The sequence below is a fragment of the Strix uralensis genome, chromosome Z (assembly GCF_047716275.1).
Source record: "Strix uralensis isolate ZFMK-TIS-50842 chromosome Z, bStrUra1, whole genome shotgun sequence".
NCBI classification, from domain to species: Eukaryota; Metazoa; Chordata; class Aves; order Strigiformes; family Strigidae; genus Strix; species Strix uralensis.
The window spans coordinates 77,711,146-77,726,901 of NC_134012.1; the positions used below are offsets into that span (position 1 = coordinate 77,711,146).

General features: G+C 39.3%; 1 protein-coding gene across 4 annotated transcripts in view; it reads left to right on the plus strand.

Annotated features, from left to right (window-relative positions):
- Positions 1-15,756, plus strand: part of FRMD3 (FERM domain containing 3) — a 147,043-nt gene that overhangs the window by 82,650 nt on the left and 48,637 nt on the right. For all 4 annotated transcript variants that reach the window (XM_074856360.1, XM_074856362.1, XM_074856361.1 and 1 more), the window contains exons 4-5: positions 2,452-2,530; positions 15,265-15,362. In XM_074856360.1, the coding sequence (XP_074712461.1) occupies positions 2,452-2,530; positions 15,265-15,362 (177 nt within the window). The remainder of the gene's footprint in view (positions 1-2,451; positions 2,531-15,264; positions 15,363-15,756) is intronic.

Below are 15,756 nucleotides of genomic sequence, written 5' to 3' on the forward strand. Positions count from 1 at the left end.
AAAACATTTGCTATTATAACCTTTTCTATTAACTGAATGTGGGCTATTTTTTAGTGCAGTCTGAGTGTTTTTCTTGCCTTCAGAGGGCTTGTCAAGATTTGATTAGCTTGAATGTTCCAACCATCCCTAGAGAACACTTAAGGCTTGTTTTTCTTTCTCCATTTCGTCTTACTTGTTTCTATTTGTTATTGTTTTCTTGCTTTCTTTTTTTCTGTATTCGTCATCTCTCCTTCCCCATCTTTTCTGACATTCCTCTTTGTGTCTTAAATGAGTTGTATCTAAACAAGTAAAAAAAAGTGAAATCAGCAGTTTTTGTTGAGGCTGACTATACTTAAAAGAAGTGCAACATGAAGTCTTGAAAGGGGAAAATATTCCTTCATCTTCAAAAGCAGTTGAACCTTCCAAAAGATACCAATCGTAACAAAATTGTAATGCATTTTTATTTTCTGTTGTTTGTACATCACATGGAACTATATGATATCCAGACGTGTTTCGGAAAACTGCAGCATACGAATAAATACTGCAGTCAAAGTAGCTTGAAGTATCATGATTGTTGAACTAATTTCCACATGCAGTTTATACAAACCGGTGATCTAGAAGGGTTGAGGAGATGGTACAGTAAAATGTTCTGGTAGCTTAGTGATTACTGTTAGAGATTACAATAACTAAAATGTAATTTCTTATTTCACCTGTTCTCTTGCTTCATTTTCTCTGTAATTTTCTTTGCCCTTTTCTTCTGCCTTCCCTCTTTTCCTCCTGTAAAAACACCGTCTCTTCAAGATTTAGGAAAGTTAGATTGACTGTGTGCATTCAGTATGCATTAAGACTAGGGGACTTAAAACTGGAATATTCTAGATCTGCACTTTACTATGAATTAAAGTTGCATGGATGCTTTCTTTTGAAAGAGCAAAACAAAACAAAACCCCCAACCCCCAACTTGTTAAAATTAAGGTCTATAAATATTGAGTACTAGTGTAAATATGCAAAAAGTGAATTTCATAGTTAAGTATTTTAATAAAAGGATTGTAATTCTGCACTCGGGTCTATAGGACACTCCCAAATGAGCACAGTGATCACATGTTCCCATTTTGTTTGAAGCCCCAGCTTTTCCTCTGTTTCTGTCCATGTAAAAATGGCTATGCTGGTAAACATTTTGGTAAAGTACCCTTGCACGGCTTACTATGCTGACACCCTTGTTGTTTGGACAGCAGTTCTGCCTTGGCTGGAATCTCTCTCAGTGTGACCAGCAGGCCTGTCAGTTGATGGCCTCTGTAATATAGGTGGATTTTTTCTGGCACACCATTTACCTTTTGAAGATGCAGTATTTTCCTTCTCACTTCAAAGTGGAATTTAAAACATGAACATTACGTGGCTACAGATAGCTCTGAGGGCTCTGCCTACCTGCACATTGTGCCTGGTGTGATATTTTTAAGCCTTCTAATTGTTTTTCACATGTCTTTTATCCTAACACGATTATCACAAGACTCCTCTTTGATTAGAATAATAGTCTTCGATTTGCTTTCTGTCTGTCTGATAATCAACTGGCCTAGGATTAGATATCTTGAACGCTATAAAAGGTACAACAGTGGGATAAAACTGAGAGAACACCGATTGCAGAATTGAAATAATTACTGTTACTGTGACTTTCTTTCTTTCTTTCTTTCTTTCTTTTTTCTTTCTTTCTTTTTTCTTTCTTTCTTTTTTCTTTCTTTCTTTTTTCTTTCTTTCTTTCTTTCTGTCTTTCTGTCTTTCTGTCTTTCTGTCTTTCTGTCTTTCTGTCTTTCTGTCTTTCTGTCTTTCTGTCTTTCTTTCTGTCTTTCTTTCTTTCTGTCTTTCCGTCTTTCTTTCTTTCCGTCTTTCTTTCTTTCCGTCTTTCTTTCTTTCCGTCTTTCTTTCTTTCCGTCTTTCTTTCCTTCTTTCTTTGGGAAGTGAAAATATTGTACTTAAGGCCTGGTATTCATACCATAGCTCAAGAGAAGGTAATGTAGTCTTACTAAATACTGGAAACAGAAACAATTCTGTTGTTTCTAGCTTTATTAACCAATTTAATTAACAGTTTCTTCCATTTTGTAGTCTACATAATACCTGTATATCTCATTGACAAGATGCAATTGTTTTCTGTTTGCAAACTGCCAAAAAAACCCCCCAGCCCGAATGTATTTTATACTTCTTGGATCAAGCAATAAGTCTTGAGAGGTGTAAAACCATTTATAAATAGATTTGCCTAGGTTAGCTGTATTTTGCATGTTCTTTGGCCTTCTTTGTTGTCTGTCCACTTATTTTCATATGTATATATAATATTTATTCATTTTGTTTGAATCCCTGCCTGATGCTTCAGAGCTAACCATCACACAGGCTACTTCGTAAGACTACGGGAGGCCACTCCTTCAGAGTTGCTGAGGCAGTGTTTGTTTGCTGCCGTTCTCATGCTTTTTCTTTATAATGTTTCAGCTCATCCACCATATACCATGTGCTTTAGAGTGAAATTCTACCCACATGAACCCTTGAAGATTAAAGAAGAGCTCACCAGGTATTTTTGTTTGTTTGTTTGTCTGTACATTTAATGTACATAGTTAACAAGTTCAAAATAAGACAGTGTGTTGTGTTGGGTAGGGTTCTCACCATTTATGCTAAACTACTAGAGTAGACATACATGTGCACTATTGATAGCTTTTTTATTTTTTGTGATACGTATAGATTTTTAAAAGCAGTTTAAGGGGACTTTTCTATAACATACAGAGAAGTAGTGATGTTGTTGCAGAACTTTCAGAAAGAGAAGCAATGGTCAAATGACTGGGCAAGGATTATCCTGACTCTCCCCATGGCTAGGATTGTGGTCTTGAGTAAGTTCCTTTTGTGTCTTAGGGTTTTTTTTTTTTTGTATGAAATAATCTGTGGAGTTTAATTCAGTAATGGCCCCAACTCTTTCAACAGGAACATTTGTAGTCTCAGTGAATTTTCTCTTGTGTGTGTCTTTAGGACCACAAACAAGGTAGTATTTTTAAAGTACCGACAGACCTTTTGCAAACTGACGTAGAGGTGCAAACACAGATGTGCATCAGATCAGTCATAGTTAACGAATGGGAGTTTTGTCCTTCCTGCTAGCCATTGTGAATACTCTGTTGCTCTGGGTATTTTTCAAGAAAAGTATTTGGGGGAGAAAATGCCAGTCAGAGAGGGACCTGGGGGTGTTGATTGACAGCCAGCTGAACATGAGCCAGCAGTGTGCCCAGGTGGCCAAGAAGGCCGATGGTATCCTGGCTTGTGTCAGAAATAGCGTGGCCAGCAGGGACAGGGAAGTGATCTTACCCCTGTACTCGGCCCTGGGGAGGCTGCACCTCGATGACTGTGTTCAGTTTTGGGCCCCTCACTACAAAAAGGACATTGAATCACTTGAGAGTGTCCAAAGAAGGGCAACGAAACTGGTGAAGGGTCTGGAGCACATGTCGTACGAGGAGCAGCTGAGGGAACTGGGGTTGTTTAGTCTGGAGAAGAGGAGGCTGAGGGGAGACCTCATCGCCCTCTACAACTACCTGAAAGGAGGTTGCAGAGAGCTGGGGATGAGTCTCTTTAACCAAGTAACAAGCGATAGGACAAGAGGGAATGGCCTCAAGTTGCGCCAGGGAAGGTTTAGACTGGATATTAGGAAGCATTTCTTTACAGAACGGGTTGTTAGGCATTGGAATGGGCTGCCCAGGGAAGTGGTGGAATCCCCATCCCTGGAGGTGTTTAAGAGTCGGGTTGACATAGCGCTGAGGGATATGGTGTAGTTGGGAACTGTCAGTGTTAGGTCAACGGTTGGACTGGATGATCTTCAAGGTCTTTTCCAACCTAGACGATTCTGTGATTCTGTGAAATGTAGGAAAGTAACAGCTCTTTTGACCTCTGCACCAGCTGTTCAAGACTGTGTGTACTCCTTACCACGTTGTTAGTCAACAGGTCATACTGCTGACTATTAGTTGCATGTTGCAGAAGCACGAAGCGCCTGAGCACTTTTTGCCTTGAGTTCTTTGCTGATGCTTTCCCCAAGCCTGGCAAATTCCTATGCTTACAAGTCACTTCATGAATGGGAGTGATCCCATTATCCCTGGTCTCGTACTGAAAGTTTCAACAACAGCTTGCATTGTGCTCAATGGTAAGTTTATAGTTTGTATAGAGCAGCTGGAACATGCAGTTCGTCTTATAACTGTATATCTTAGGTGAAATACTGGAACTGTTTAGCTGAGTGAACAGGTTGTAAACCAGGAAGTCAAGGAATTTTCATTATATGTTAGTGTTTGTCCTTGGATGAATGTTTTACTTTTTATAAGCCAGAGTGTAAACTTTGTGTAGACCTTCCTCCTTCAAGAGCCTTAATTAATTGATTTTATTTTTTTTTTAACTACTTACATACCCTTCCAGAAGTTTTACTGAAATGCAAAGCTCACTGAAGTGTATTGTGCTGTCAGTATGTTTTAGGCTTTGCTGGAACATTTCAAATTGATTTTTAAAGTCAAACTGCTGTGTGAAAAATGTCTTTTGTTAGAGCTAATACTATTAAGACCATAACAAGGAGAAATGATTTCTCTTTTCATATGTCCATCTTGTGCATATGACACCTTCTTGTATCTGATCAGCTTTACTGTTTCCAGTGTTAACTATTTTGCTCTGCCCAGGTCTCTTACACAGTAGCAAAGTATAGGAAATGCTGCTGAAATAAGCAAGTGAAGTGTAGTCATGTAATTCACCTCTGAGAGTTTACTTCATTGTCTAAAGTGGAGTGTCAAATTCAAGGTGATGCTCTAAATTGGCTTGAGTTAATTTTTTTTTCTTGAATTGTAATTGATTAATGAAATTCAAGAAGAAAAAGGTCCATTAGTATTTGACAGAGGGCAGTCATGAAACTTTGATAGCTTGTTGGCTTTTCAGTACATTTTTGGTTTTTTAGCTCTGCTCTGTTCACTGGACAATCATGTTTGTTGCAGTGTGTGCTTCAGATGATTTGAAATAATATTGTCACCCTTTGACTTAAAAGCCATCTGTACTTTGTAGCTGTATATACAGTCAGCTGAGTCAGAGTAATAGTGCTTTGCAATTCTGCTTCTCTCCATGCTTAAGCATGTCACAGAGCTGCTCTCTTGCTGGTAGAAAATGGTAGAAAACTGACAGGTGTCTGTAGTCCCCATTTAGATAATGAAATTAAGATAGAGTAAGACATCCTGTCACATTGTCATACTACTATTTGGTTCAGAATATTAATTAATCCTGTCTAAATTTCTCATGTGGATTACTGTTGATGCAGTCTTTGTAAAAGTTTTATAGGAATAAATCATTAATGGAGTACTTTAGAGACATCAAAGAGATGTACAGATTTTAAAAAGAGCTGGTTTTCCATAGCAATGTAAAATGTACATGAAGCTCTGTGTGTATGGGGTAAATTGTTTGATTTCTGTGAAAATAGTATAACACGAATAGAAATACTATCCAGGTTTTAGACATCACCTGCACGAAGAAAAATGAGTATTTGTCACCTCAGATTACTGCTGCTTCATTTCTGTTCTACCTTTGGTAGGCTGGGCTGGACTGTAATCCTTGAGTTAGTCTGTAGTTTTACAGGTGGAACTATTTTCAGGAAATTAAGACAGAGAATGACTTAGCTGAAGTTATCACTCTGTCTATGATATTACAGGAAAAAACATCATAAGAGCGTGTTCAGAGGCCAGGAGTGCCTTGGACAGAGGATCAAGCCACGCTCTTGGCTGTCACTGCATTTCATTCCATTGCTAAGAATGTCTGTGAACATTATCAGTCATGTTGTACCATTCCAGCTGTTTACTTTCATGTTCCATCATTTTAATTAACAATTGCTTCCATAGCTATGCTTCTGAAATAAAATCAGTGCCTGCCTCTGGATGTTAAGGCACTTGAGATATTGCTAAATAAGAAAATCTGTGGACTCAAGACAAAATATCCACCTCTCGCTGTTGAAGGAAGTTCTGTGTGGTCCTTGATCACTGTTTTCTCTGGTGTTAGGATTGTAATTCACAAGTTAACTTCAGTGGCCATGAGGGTTGTTGCCTTGAGCTCTGTTTCTGTAATAACAGACTATGTGAAACCTGACTTGTCAATAAAGTCCAAATCTTAATGCACTTAAATGCTTAATCTTCTTAACTCATCTCTTTAAGTTGTGTCAACATGGATTTAGAGGATCTGTCCTTATTTTTGGAAATGCTGCTTCCTCAGTGGGACAGTGAGACCATACATGTTTGAAACGTGTTTGAGAAAGACCAAAGACACACTTTATCTTTTTAGTAGTTAAACTAATCAGTTTAACAGTTTTTCCAATGCCTTTTAAAAAAATCGTGATGAGAAAGTGGGAAGGATGTAAGTTACTTTGCTCAAATGATTTGGCCTCTGAATTTATTTCACGTATGCTGGAGGCTCAGCAGATTGCAACACAAACAGTGAATATGGATTTTTGAACAGTTTGTGTAATCTTTTAAACAGAGAGAGATGCTCAGCCTTAGTAGAAGAGGGATGTTCCTCTATGCTGTGGCTGTCTCTGAGGGCTTGACTTCTGCTTCATGTGTAGTATGTGGAGGATGTCAGGCTGTTCTGAGTGGTACGTCTGTGGCTTTCTAGATCTGATTGTCTAGCACTTACAGGTGACATGAAGTCAGAACAATACTTCAGTTTCAGAAAACAGCATTTAACTGTCTTCACTGATCATCCCTAATGAGAGTAATAACTACTAGTTTTTAATTAGGCAATTGCAGCATGACAAGCAGGTCCTCACATCTCCCTTGTTTCCTGCCACGCATACCTGTAAAACATTTTGGTTTCTTTTCATGTTAAATCAGCACCTGCTCTGCAGCCTGTTTTCTGGCTGACACTACACAGGATTGGGGTGGAGTCCCAGTCATACACTTGGATTGAGGTAGAGGCCCAATACATACATTTTCAGCATTACTGCTAATTTCCTTTACTCCTTTTTTTTTTTTTTTTCATCTTTCTGATGCATTCCAGTTGTTTTTCCAGAGAGCGTGATAGGCTTGATAGTGAGAGGGGGTTTTCTTTAGCTATGTGCATGGAACCACATGCAGAAAAAAGGATATTCCAGAGTTCACTATGATGGTCAAGATTATTCTCTTGACATGGCATGCAAAGATATAAAATAGGCATGGAGGAAGTTGTAGCTACAGAGATCATTGAATCCACAGCATCCCACTACACTCTCTAGAAAGCACAGATATTTTTGCTCTGTGCCTGTCTTCACTATTCTGTGATCACAGGTCAGAGCCCTGGGAGGATCCACAGCTGGGTAAGCCTGAGATGCTCCTGAAAAGAATGGGAACAGTCAAGGGAGTATGAACAGATGGATCCAAAGACTAGTCACACATGGGGACAATTTTTTGTTATGTTATTTCTTTTCAGTGTTCTTGTTTAGGTAGTAAATAAATGTTTGTTCTTTCTTATGGAATAAAGCAGACCAAGGCCTCATGTCGTCTTATCTCCAAATCCCTACATTATACTGTGTGTGTAGAATTAAAATGAGAGAATATAAAGTCATTTGAGGTCCCAATGCTATGATCTAAAATGCTACAGATAATACTGTATCAGCAGTAATCCATGATTATTGTAGAAAAAAGAGACCTAAAAGAGGGCATGGGTGAGTAGCTGGTGGAATTACCAAAGATGGATTATTTCAACTAGCTTTCATCATGCCCTTTTCTCCTAATCCATATTTCCTAATCCAAGAAGCAGTTCTTCAGTCACTGTCATAAAACAGTGTAATGAGTACTTTGATACAAGAAAAGCCCCAGTACTCGGCACTGGTGAGGCCGCACCTCAATGACTGTGTTCAGTTTTGGGTCCCTCACTCCGAAAAGGACATTGAATTACTCAAGCGTGTCCAAAGAAGGGCAACGAAGCTGGTGCAGGGTCTGGAGCACAGGTCGTACAAGGAGCGGCTGAGGGAACTGGGGTTGTTTAGTCTGGAGAAGAGAAGGCTGAGGGGAGACCTCATTGCCCTCTACAACTACCTGAAAGGAGGTTGCACAGAGCTGGGGATGAGTCTCTTTAACTAAGTAACAAGCAATAGGACAAGAGGGAATGGCCTCAAGTTGCGCCAGGGAAGGTTTAGATTGGATATTAGGAAGCATTTCTTTACAGAATGGGTTGTTAGGTGTTGGAATGGGCTGCCCAGGGAGGTGGTGGAGTCCCCATCCCTGGAGGTATTTAAGAGTTGGGTTGGCATAGCGCTGAGGGATATGGTGTAGTTGGGAACTGTCAGTGTTAGGTCAATGGTTGGACTGGATGATCTTCAAGGTCTTTTCCAACCTAGATGATTCTGTGATTCTGTGAAAAGCAGATAAAAAAACGCTTAACTGGAAGTATTGTAAAATGACAAAGACTTGGGGTATGTAAACATGGCAAATTCAAGAGCTTGGAGTGAGCTAGCTTGGCCAAGGAAGAACGATACAGCTGCACACTTGCAATGCTTGACTAGTCCTATCTCACACAGCTGTATTTGATATTGCCTTGTGCTGAAAGAGCCTGGTGCTTTTCCCTTCAGAAGCAGGAGGCTAGTTGAGACTGATAGCGGTGCAGCTGATTGTTAATGCTTGAGTATCAGCCATGTATTTGCAAGTTGAAAAGTCTTACAATATATTTATTTTTCCAAGGGTGATCCAATATAAGGTGGGCCTGTGCTACTGAACCCTGTTCCAGGCATCATTTAGGAATACCTCTGCCTCTCTGGGTATCCTGTCTTGCCTTTCTTGAGATGTGCAATGGTAGCTATGTTTTGATGCTTCTGCAAGTTCACTTGTCAGTTTTGGCTTTCTCGAGGCTGTATTGGCAGTTGACAAGTGAGTTTATAGTTTTGATAGTATTGGGCTCACAATCAGATTGAATAGCCTACATCTTAAAAATGAATGAGAGTTGTTAGTAAGAGCACTTAATGCTGGCAGACTTGCAGATAGCATTCAGGGTGGGGAAAAAAATTATCCAGAAGAGTCCTGAATTTTTTTGTGGAGCTTGTGCCTGTGGGAGGAGACCTTTCACATTCAGAGGTCCTCTTGTGGTCCTCTGAGGGGAAGGCAGGAGAGCTGAGAAGATGCAGATCAGTTGTGGAAGTTTGTACAGAAGAATCTATTCCTATGCTGTGGTGGGGCTTTTATATACCCAGTATCCAGAACAAAGCTTATCCCTTACCACTCCTTTGTCCTCTTTATTCCTTGGTGGAATGAATTCTTGTGTAGCAATAAAGATTTTTTTTACCCTGTAGCCAGTGCTGTCAAGCAGCTGGCTGGCATGGTAATTTTTCACACTTTTCCCTTTTCCCAAGGAAAGACCATACACTGTAATGCAGGCACTGGCCAGCTCTGAAGGCAGGAGGACAGGCTCATGTATTGCTAGATCCAAGTGGCAGTCATCTTCCTGACCACAGGGATAAGAGATTCAAGATTACTGGAAAGCTGTTATTCCCACCCCAGGGCAGAAAATGGACTATTTTCTTCTGAGGGAATAGTTTTGGTGTTGTTTTTTGGTTTTGGTTTTTTTTTTTTTTTTAAATACTATGGATGCAGAGCTTCTCTGATGATTTTGGAAGTCTAGGAGGGACATAGTTTCAGGGTGGAGTTATGGGATGCTGAAACTTTGGTTATGTTTGAATCCCTAGCATTAGTACTTCTTTCCAGAAGGTGTAGAACAAGGAGGGTGGTTTTTCCTACAGCTGTTTGTTAACACAAAAGACAGTCATGCAGTTTCCCCAAAAAAAGTTAACAAGGTAGTTCCTACTACTTTGGGTGTTAGATCTTTTAAGAGAAATATTTTTTCTTGTTTCCTGTGTTTGAATGAAGATTGTGTTTTGAAGTCATGATGGCTATGCCTCTAGTTCCAAATTCCTCTGTTAGAATTTGGCTTATGACTGATTTGGTGGATTGAAAGGCCAGCTGCTCTATCACTGTGGCATGCTTATTGCCATGTGTACTTGTTTTACAAATGCTATGATGGGTTTAAACCAGGCTAGTGTGAACAAAACTTCCATATTGTTCCAGAAAAACAAGAAAACTAATAGATGATCTCCTCCTCACCCAAATTCACTAAAAGGTTCCTTGGATTATTATATTAGGAATGTTAATGTTTTCTGCCTGTTCATTTTAGTATTATTTTCTGGATCTGTTGCTCATGAATTTGTCTAATCATTCTTTTTTTTGAATGTAGTAATACTGTTTTTCTTCACAGCCTTCTGAGACACTACCTGCTGTGTAAGGTACTTTTGTCTGCCTTAAGCAATTTCCTGATTTCACTGACTTCACCCCAGCTCTAGTATTACAGGATTCAGTGAATAGCAGTTCTGCATTTGCCTTTACCACTACCCTCAAGATTTCATAAGACCCATTCTTATTCCCCCTCAGCCGCCATCTCTCATTGCAAGGGGGGCTCTATCATCTCACTCATTTTATTGTCCTCTGTATCAAGCTCAGCTACGTCCAATTTAGGATGCAGAGGCTACAGCTAGGTAAAGGATTCAAGATGTGATTACACCAAGGCTTTAAATAGTGGCAAAATGTCCCTCTGTCTTGTTCACAGTATCTCCTGATATGACAGACTTTTTATTGGCTTTTTTGACTGCTGCTACACCCTGAGTTGATGATTTCAAAGACCTGTCTGTGATGACTCCAAGATCTATCTATGAACTCTGTGTTTTATCAGTAGCAAATAGAGTGATGGCTTTTCTTTAATACATAAGGTATCAAAATACTTCTCAAATATTAGTAAGTAGACAAGCAATATATTTTTAGAGAATATAATTTTTTTTTCTATTAGCCTTTTATCTAGGTGGCACTGTAAAGGATAGAAAAGATGTTCTCTTAGTTGTGGTATTACATATGTGCATGTAGTAATTAGTGTTTAGGTTAGATTGGTTAGACTTTGGCAGGAAACTAGTGCTCCTGCACTGTACTTGATGATAGCTACTCTAGGAGACAGAATACAAAGTTAATGTCCAGAATAATATACATAAAGAACTTGTAAATCCTCCTGGGGGATGAGGACACCCAGTCCAGGAATTGTGTAAACATGTTAATTCGCCCTCTGCTACTCTGCACCTGAGTATGCACAGTAGCATGGGAAAGACTGGTGCAGTCAGTCAGACACCACGCTAAGATAACAGTTTTTGAAACATTGCTGGATCTCTCGAGGTGACCATGTCTATCAGCTGCAAAGGCTGCAACAACACTGGGAGAAACGCTTGTTACTGGAATAAAATGAAGTGACTTAACACAAGAAAAAACCACTGTGGACAAACCACAAAGTTTGGCTGCGGGAAAGCTTCCTTGCTTCATTGAATGTCTTAAAATAGATAAATATATTGACTGTTAAGCAGTTACCAACATGGTCTCTGGGTGTCATGAAGCCTGCTTAAAAACAAGAATAGATATTGCTGACCCTTCATCTGCAGTTGCAGAAGGGGCTTGACTAACCCGGAGTTGAGTCATCTATATTGCAAACAGATAATAGATGGAAATGAGGTTATTCCAATGATAGACGTTTGCGAGTATAAGTGCTGAAGCATACATTTACTAGCTTGTTGGTAAGCCTGAGTATTTAGGGCTGTAAATCAGGCTATAAAGTTGTGCCAGGGCTTGGAAGAAAACAACTGGTGTGGAAGGACATGAGGAGCAGCAAAATCAGATCTGATTTTGCAAGTTATTTCTGTAACTGTAGGCAATTTTAAGTACGTGCATAAACCTTACTTAATCCAGGAGTCAGGTATGTGTTCATAGATCTTTGGTGACCTGGGACATAAATTTCTTTATCAGGATTATAGGGAATGTATGAAGTTGAACCAACCTTTGGCAAAGCTTGTAACATTGGCTTTCGGTCTAAAGTGCATTTATCTCCTTCATTTGAAAGTAGTCCTTAATGTCTTAGTCTTGTTCCAGACTACCCTTCTTGCTTTGAGGATGAACAGCATCCCATGCAGCTTGCTGTGTGGGTGGTCTCTGAAAAACACATTCAGACTCTCTGATTCTGCTCTGCATGGGTATTCATTCCCCTGCCCTTCTTATAAGTGCAAGTGCGTCCCTTGTGTCTGAGCTAACAATTTCTCCAGTCTCCACTGTGAACTCTGCTCAGTGCCTCTTTTCCCCTCTTGACTGCAGCCGTCTGTCTTGGAGATGTTTCTTTTTTTGTTTGTTTGTTTGGTTTTTTTTCAGCTCTGAGGCACAGATGTTCTTTTCCCTAAAATTATATCTTATGTGCTGTTTTGGTTAGGTATCCTCTGCTTACTCTTATTTATTTTTTGTTAACATACCTCTCAGCAAAAATTGAATCAGTATTTGTTTTCCCAACTGTAACAGAAAGGAAATATTTCCTGGTATGTTAAGGAGACAAATGTGAGAAAAATGTGCTATACTGAAGTTACAGAAAAATTATAATGGGGATTTTCTGCAATTTTTTAATTCTGATTTTTTTTTTTTCATTCTGAACAACTTGCAGAGCCAGTGATTTAGCTGGAGGGAATGGATAATAATACATTTTAATTAACTTTGTTTAATTGACAAACATGTGTATATTGACAATTTAAATTGAAAGAGTATATATTATTTTTTACTGTAATGAAGCTAACTTTAGGGGGGTATTTTTCTGACAAATTTGATAGCTTCATATTGCAAACAGGCTTAAACAGAAACTAGTATAAAACCTATATTTATTCCTGTTTGATTTCTTTCTGGGAAAAATAAACCCATGCATTTCTTGTTTAAGATTAGTCTATATAACTGAGACTATTATGGATGCAGAAATTTAATAATGACATTGAGGATCTGGTCAGCAACAACATACTTGCTTAGAAATGCCACAAGTATGCACACTCCCACCCCAACTCCCAAGTTCATCTATATAGAATTTTAGTGAAATACATAGAAATGTGGTTTTGCCTTCATTCTGAGGGGTTTCTGTCAATGATGCTGTTGCCTTTGATCCTAAGGACCAGTGTAGTACCTTAGTAACCCACCACAAACTGTTGTATTTATGGCTGTCCCCCTATATTAAAAAAAAATGGTTTTGAATTCTACTTAATTAATATATGTGTGCTTTCAGGTTTATTGTCACAAAATAACCGTATATTGGACAGGAGGGCGACTCCCTGCCATCTCACTTCAGGAATCTAACTTGTGATTTATTGCATAGCAATAGAGAGAGAGAAGGAAAGAGAGAGGCTGCCTGATTCTTGAATAGGTACTTTGAGTCAATTCTTGAAGATCTTCTATTCTCCCTGGGCTCTGAAGATAATGGCTTGTAATAGATGGTCAAGGTGGCAGCACTGGTGCCTAATCCTGTTACATGGGAAAGAATTTCGTGCAAAACTATTTTTTCTTCTTGTAAATTCCAAAGTATTCCTAGAAAAGTAGAAGTAACTTTCATAGCATTTGCTTCCATCCATACAGCTGGTGTCAGATCTGGCACAGTCCGGAGACTTCAGATTGTTAATTATCATTTCAGCCTCGTGTGTGTCAGGACCAGTGGGTTAATAGGCTTTTCCAGAAGCCTATTTACTTTCATATCTCATTCTAGTAATTTTCAAACATAGAAACCACTAACTTGCGCTGTCAGTGGTGATCTGTTGACCTTCCAGCTCAGCTAACAAGCCATGCTGTGAAATCTTGGGATGCCCTTTCATAGGTGGCTTTTTCTATCACCTCTTAAAAGGTGAACTCAGTCTGGCCTCAAGCTAATCATCACCGTGGAGAACCACAACCCTATTTTTCACTTAGCAAAAATTTTAGGATGGGACTACTCATCTGCCTAAGTTATGTATGGTACCTACATCAATATACTGAGCCTTTTCTGGTAGGCTATCATTGCAGATTAAGAATTTTTACTGCATCTCACGGAGGCCTTCTGTTCGCCCTGATGTAGTTCTCCTGTGGGAACTATCTGTACCAAATTATGGAAGTGAATTATTGAGCTGTTACAGAACACTGATTGCAGGAAAAAAAAGGGGTTGAAAAATAAAAGCCCTTGAAGTGCAAGGTTCCTGTAGAAACTTGTAATACTGTAATGCAGTGAATGGATGTGTTCACAATGAGAACAAATTGCTTTTCTCAGTGATAACTGCCTTGTATTTATGTAGCATTAGTAACAATCCAAGAAAAGGAGAAAAATTTCTCTTGCCCTTCAGACAATACTTCCAATCTTGCTTAAATCTAGAACTCACTGTAAGCTTCAGATAAGCTACTTGGTGCAGGAGCTCATGGGACACACAGAACCAAGTAAGTGGGGCAACGTATGTCTGACATCAGTGTTATTCATAAAGCACATTTTTATTGGCTGAACTGTAGCTTAAGGTTGGAGAGGACTGGCAGCATCAAGGAATGTCCTGAAGGTCTGCAGAAGCTACTGAGTCTGTTAGTTGAACACCCTCTAGATAGTTGACTTTATCTGGCTAAGGCAATGTCTAAGTGGTTTATTTTCCCAGAGGGGTGAAGCTGCTGAGTGGTGCAGCTGTAACCAGGTAGGTGGCTGGGAAAGGAGCTGTGAGTAGGTAGCTAGGCTGTGAGTTGGTCCATCTCTGGGAGGCTCCTCTCACAAGGAGAAAGCAAAAGAGAAAGCAATGGCCTTGTCACTGCGCCTGTCCTCTTGCTATTAGAAATAATGCAGCTCTTTGGTTGGAGGTGGAGGGCAATTAGAGGGAGCCTTTTGTTTTCTTCTCCCCAGTTCTTCTTGTGACGGAGCTGCTCTGAGAGGAATGGGGGAGGTTCACCCCAGGCAGGTCCCCTGTGCCTGCCACCCCCCTGGGCCTCAGGGAGTTGCTTCTGCCTCAAAACTTCATCTAGAATTCTTCATGGATTAAAAAAAGGAAAGAAATCTTCTCCACTGTGGTCAATGTGCTATTTTGTCTATAGTGACACAGAGAGAGATACTTTCTTGTGTAAACCTGTCTTTAATGAGAGGGGGTGTGCTCAAACTACCTTACATTACTGTAATTTATTTCATGTTACTAATGAGCATTGTAACAGCTGTACATTTTAAATAAAGTACTCTCTGTGCTCTTAGTGAGTTTTCGTTACTTCTGCTGTCATTATTTTATTGTGATTGAGAAAAATCTGTTGGTTTATATCTGGTTTTTCCTGTGGTTGCACTTTACCTCTTTTGCTGCTGTTGAAGGTAGCAAGAGAGAGAAAAAATAATTGCACATCTGTTTTCACACTGATAAGTTATATCTGTTACAAAAAGATGCCACATAATTTCCCAATCTTTTTAATTGTATTTCAGATACCTCTTATATCTACAAATAAAAAGGGACATTTTCCATGGCCGTTTGCTGTGTTCTTTTTCTGATGCTGCCTACCTGGGTGCCTGTATTGTGCAAGGTAAGTACAAGCAGCAGGCTTTTTTAAATACTTAACTCATAGGTGTGTTCAGTATAAAGAGAAGCTCAAAACCATTGCAGGAGTATAGGTAGCAATAATTTATATTTTTTTTCAGTTGTACTGTTTTGCTGCATTGACATGCACTGTAAAGTGTTTTAAGGAATTCGGTCCTTTATCCAACTAAAACCAAACTGGAACTTAAAAAAAAATTAAAGCCAATGTGTTGTCTTAGCATTTACGTGAAAAAATATGGCATCGGTGTTAGATTACAGTTACAAATAAAGGAAAATTCTGTTCAGAATACTGGATGTAAATGTAGCCTAGTCCATTTGAACTAAGCAGAAAAAAGTGTCATTCAGTGCCCTTTCTTATGGTAAAGATGACCTGTTTGATG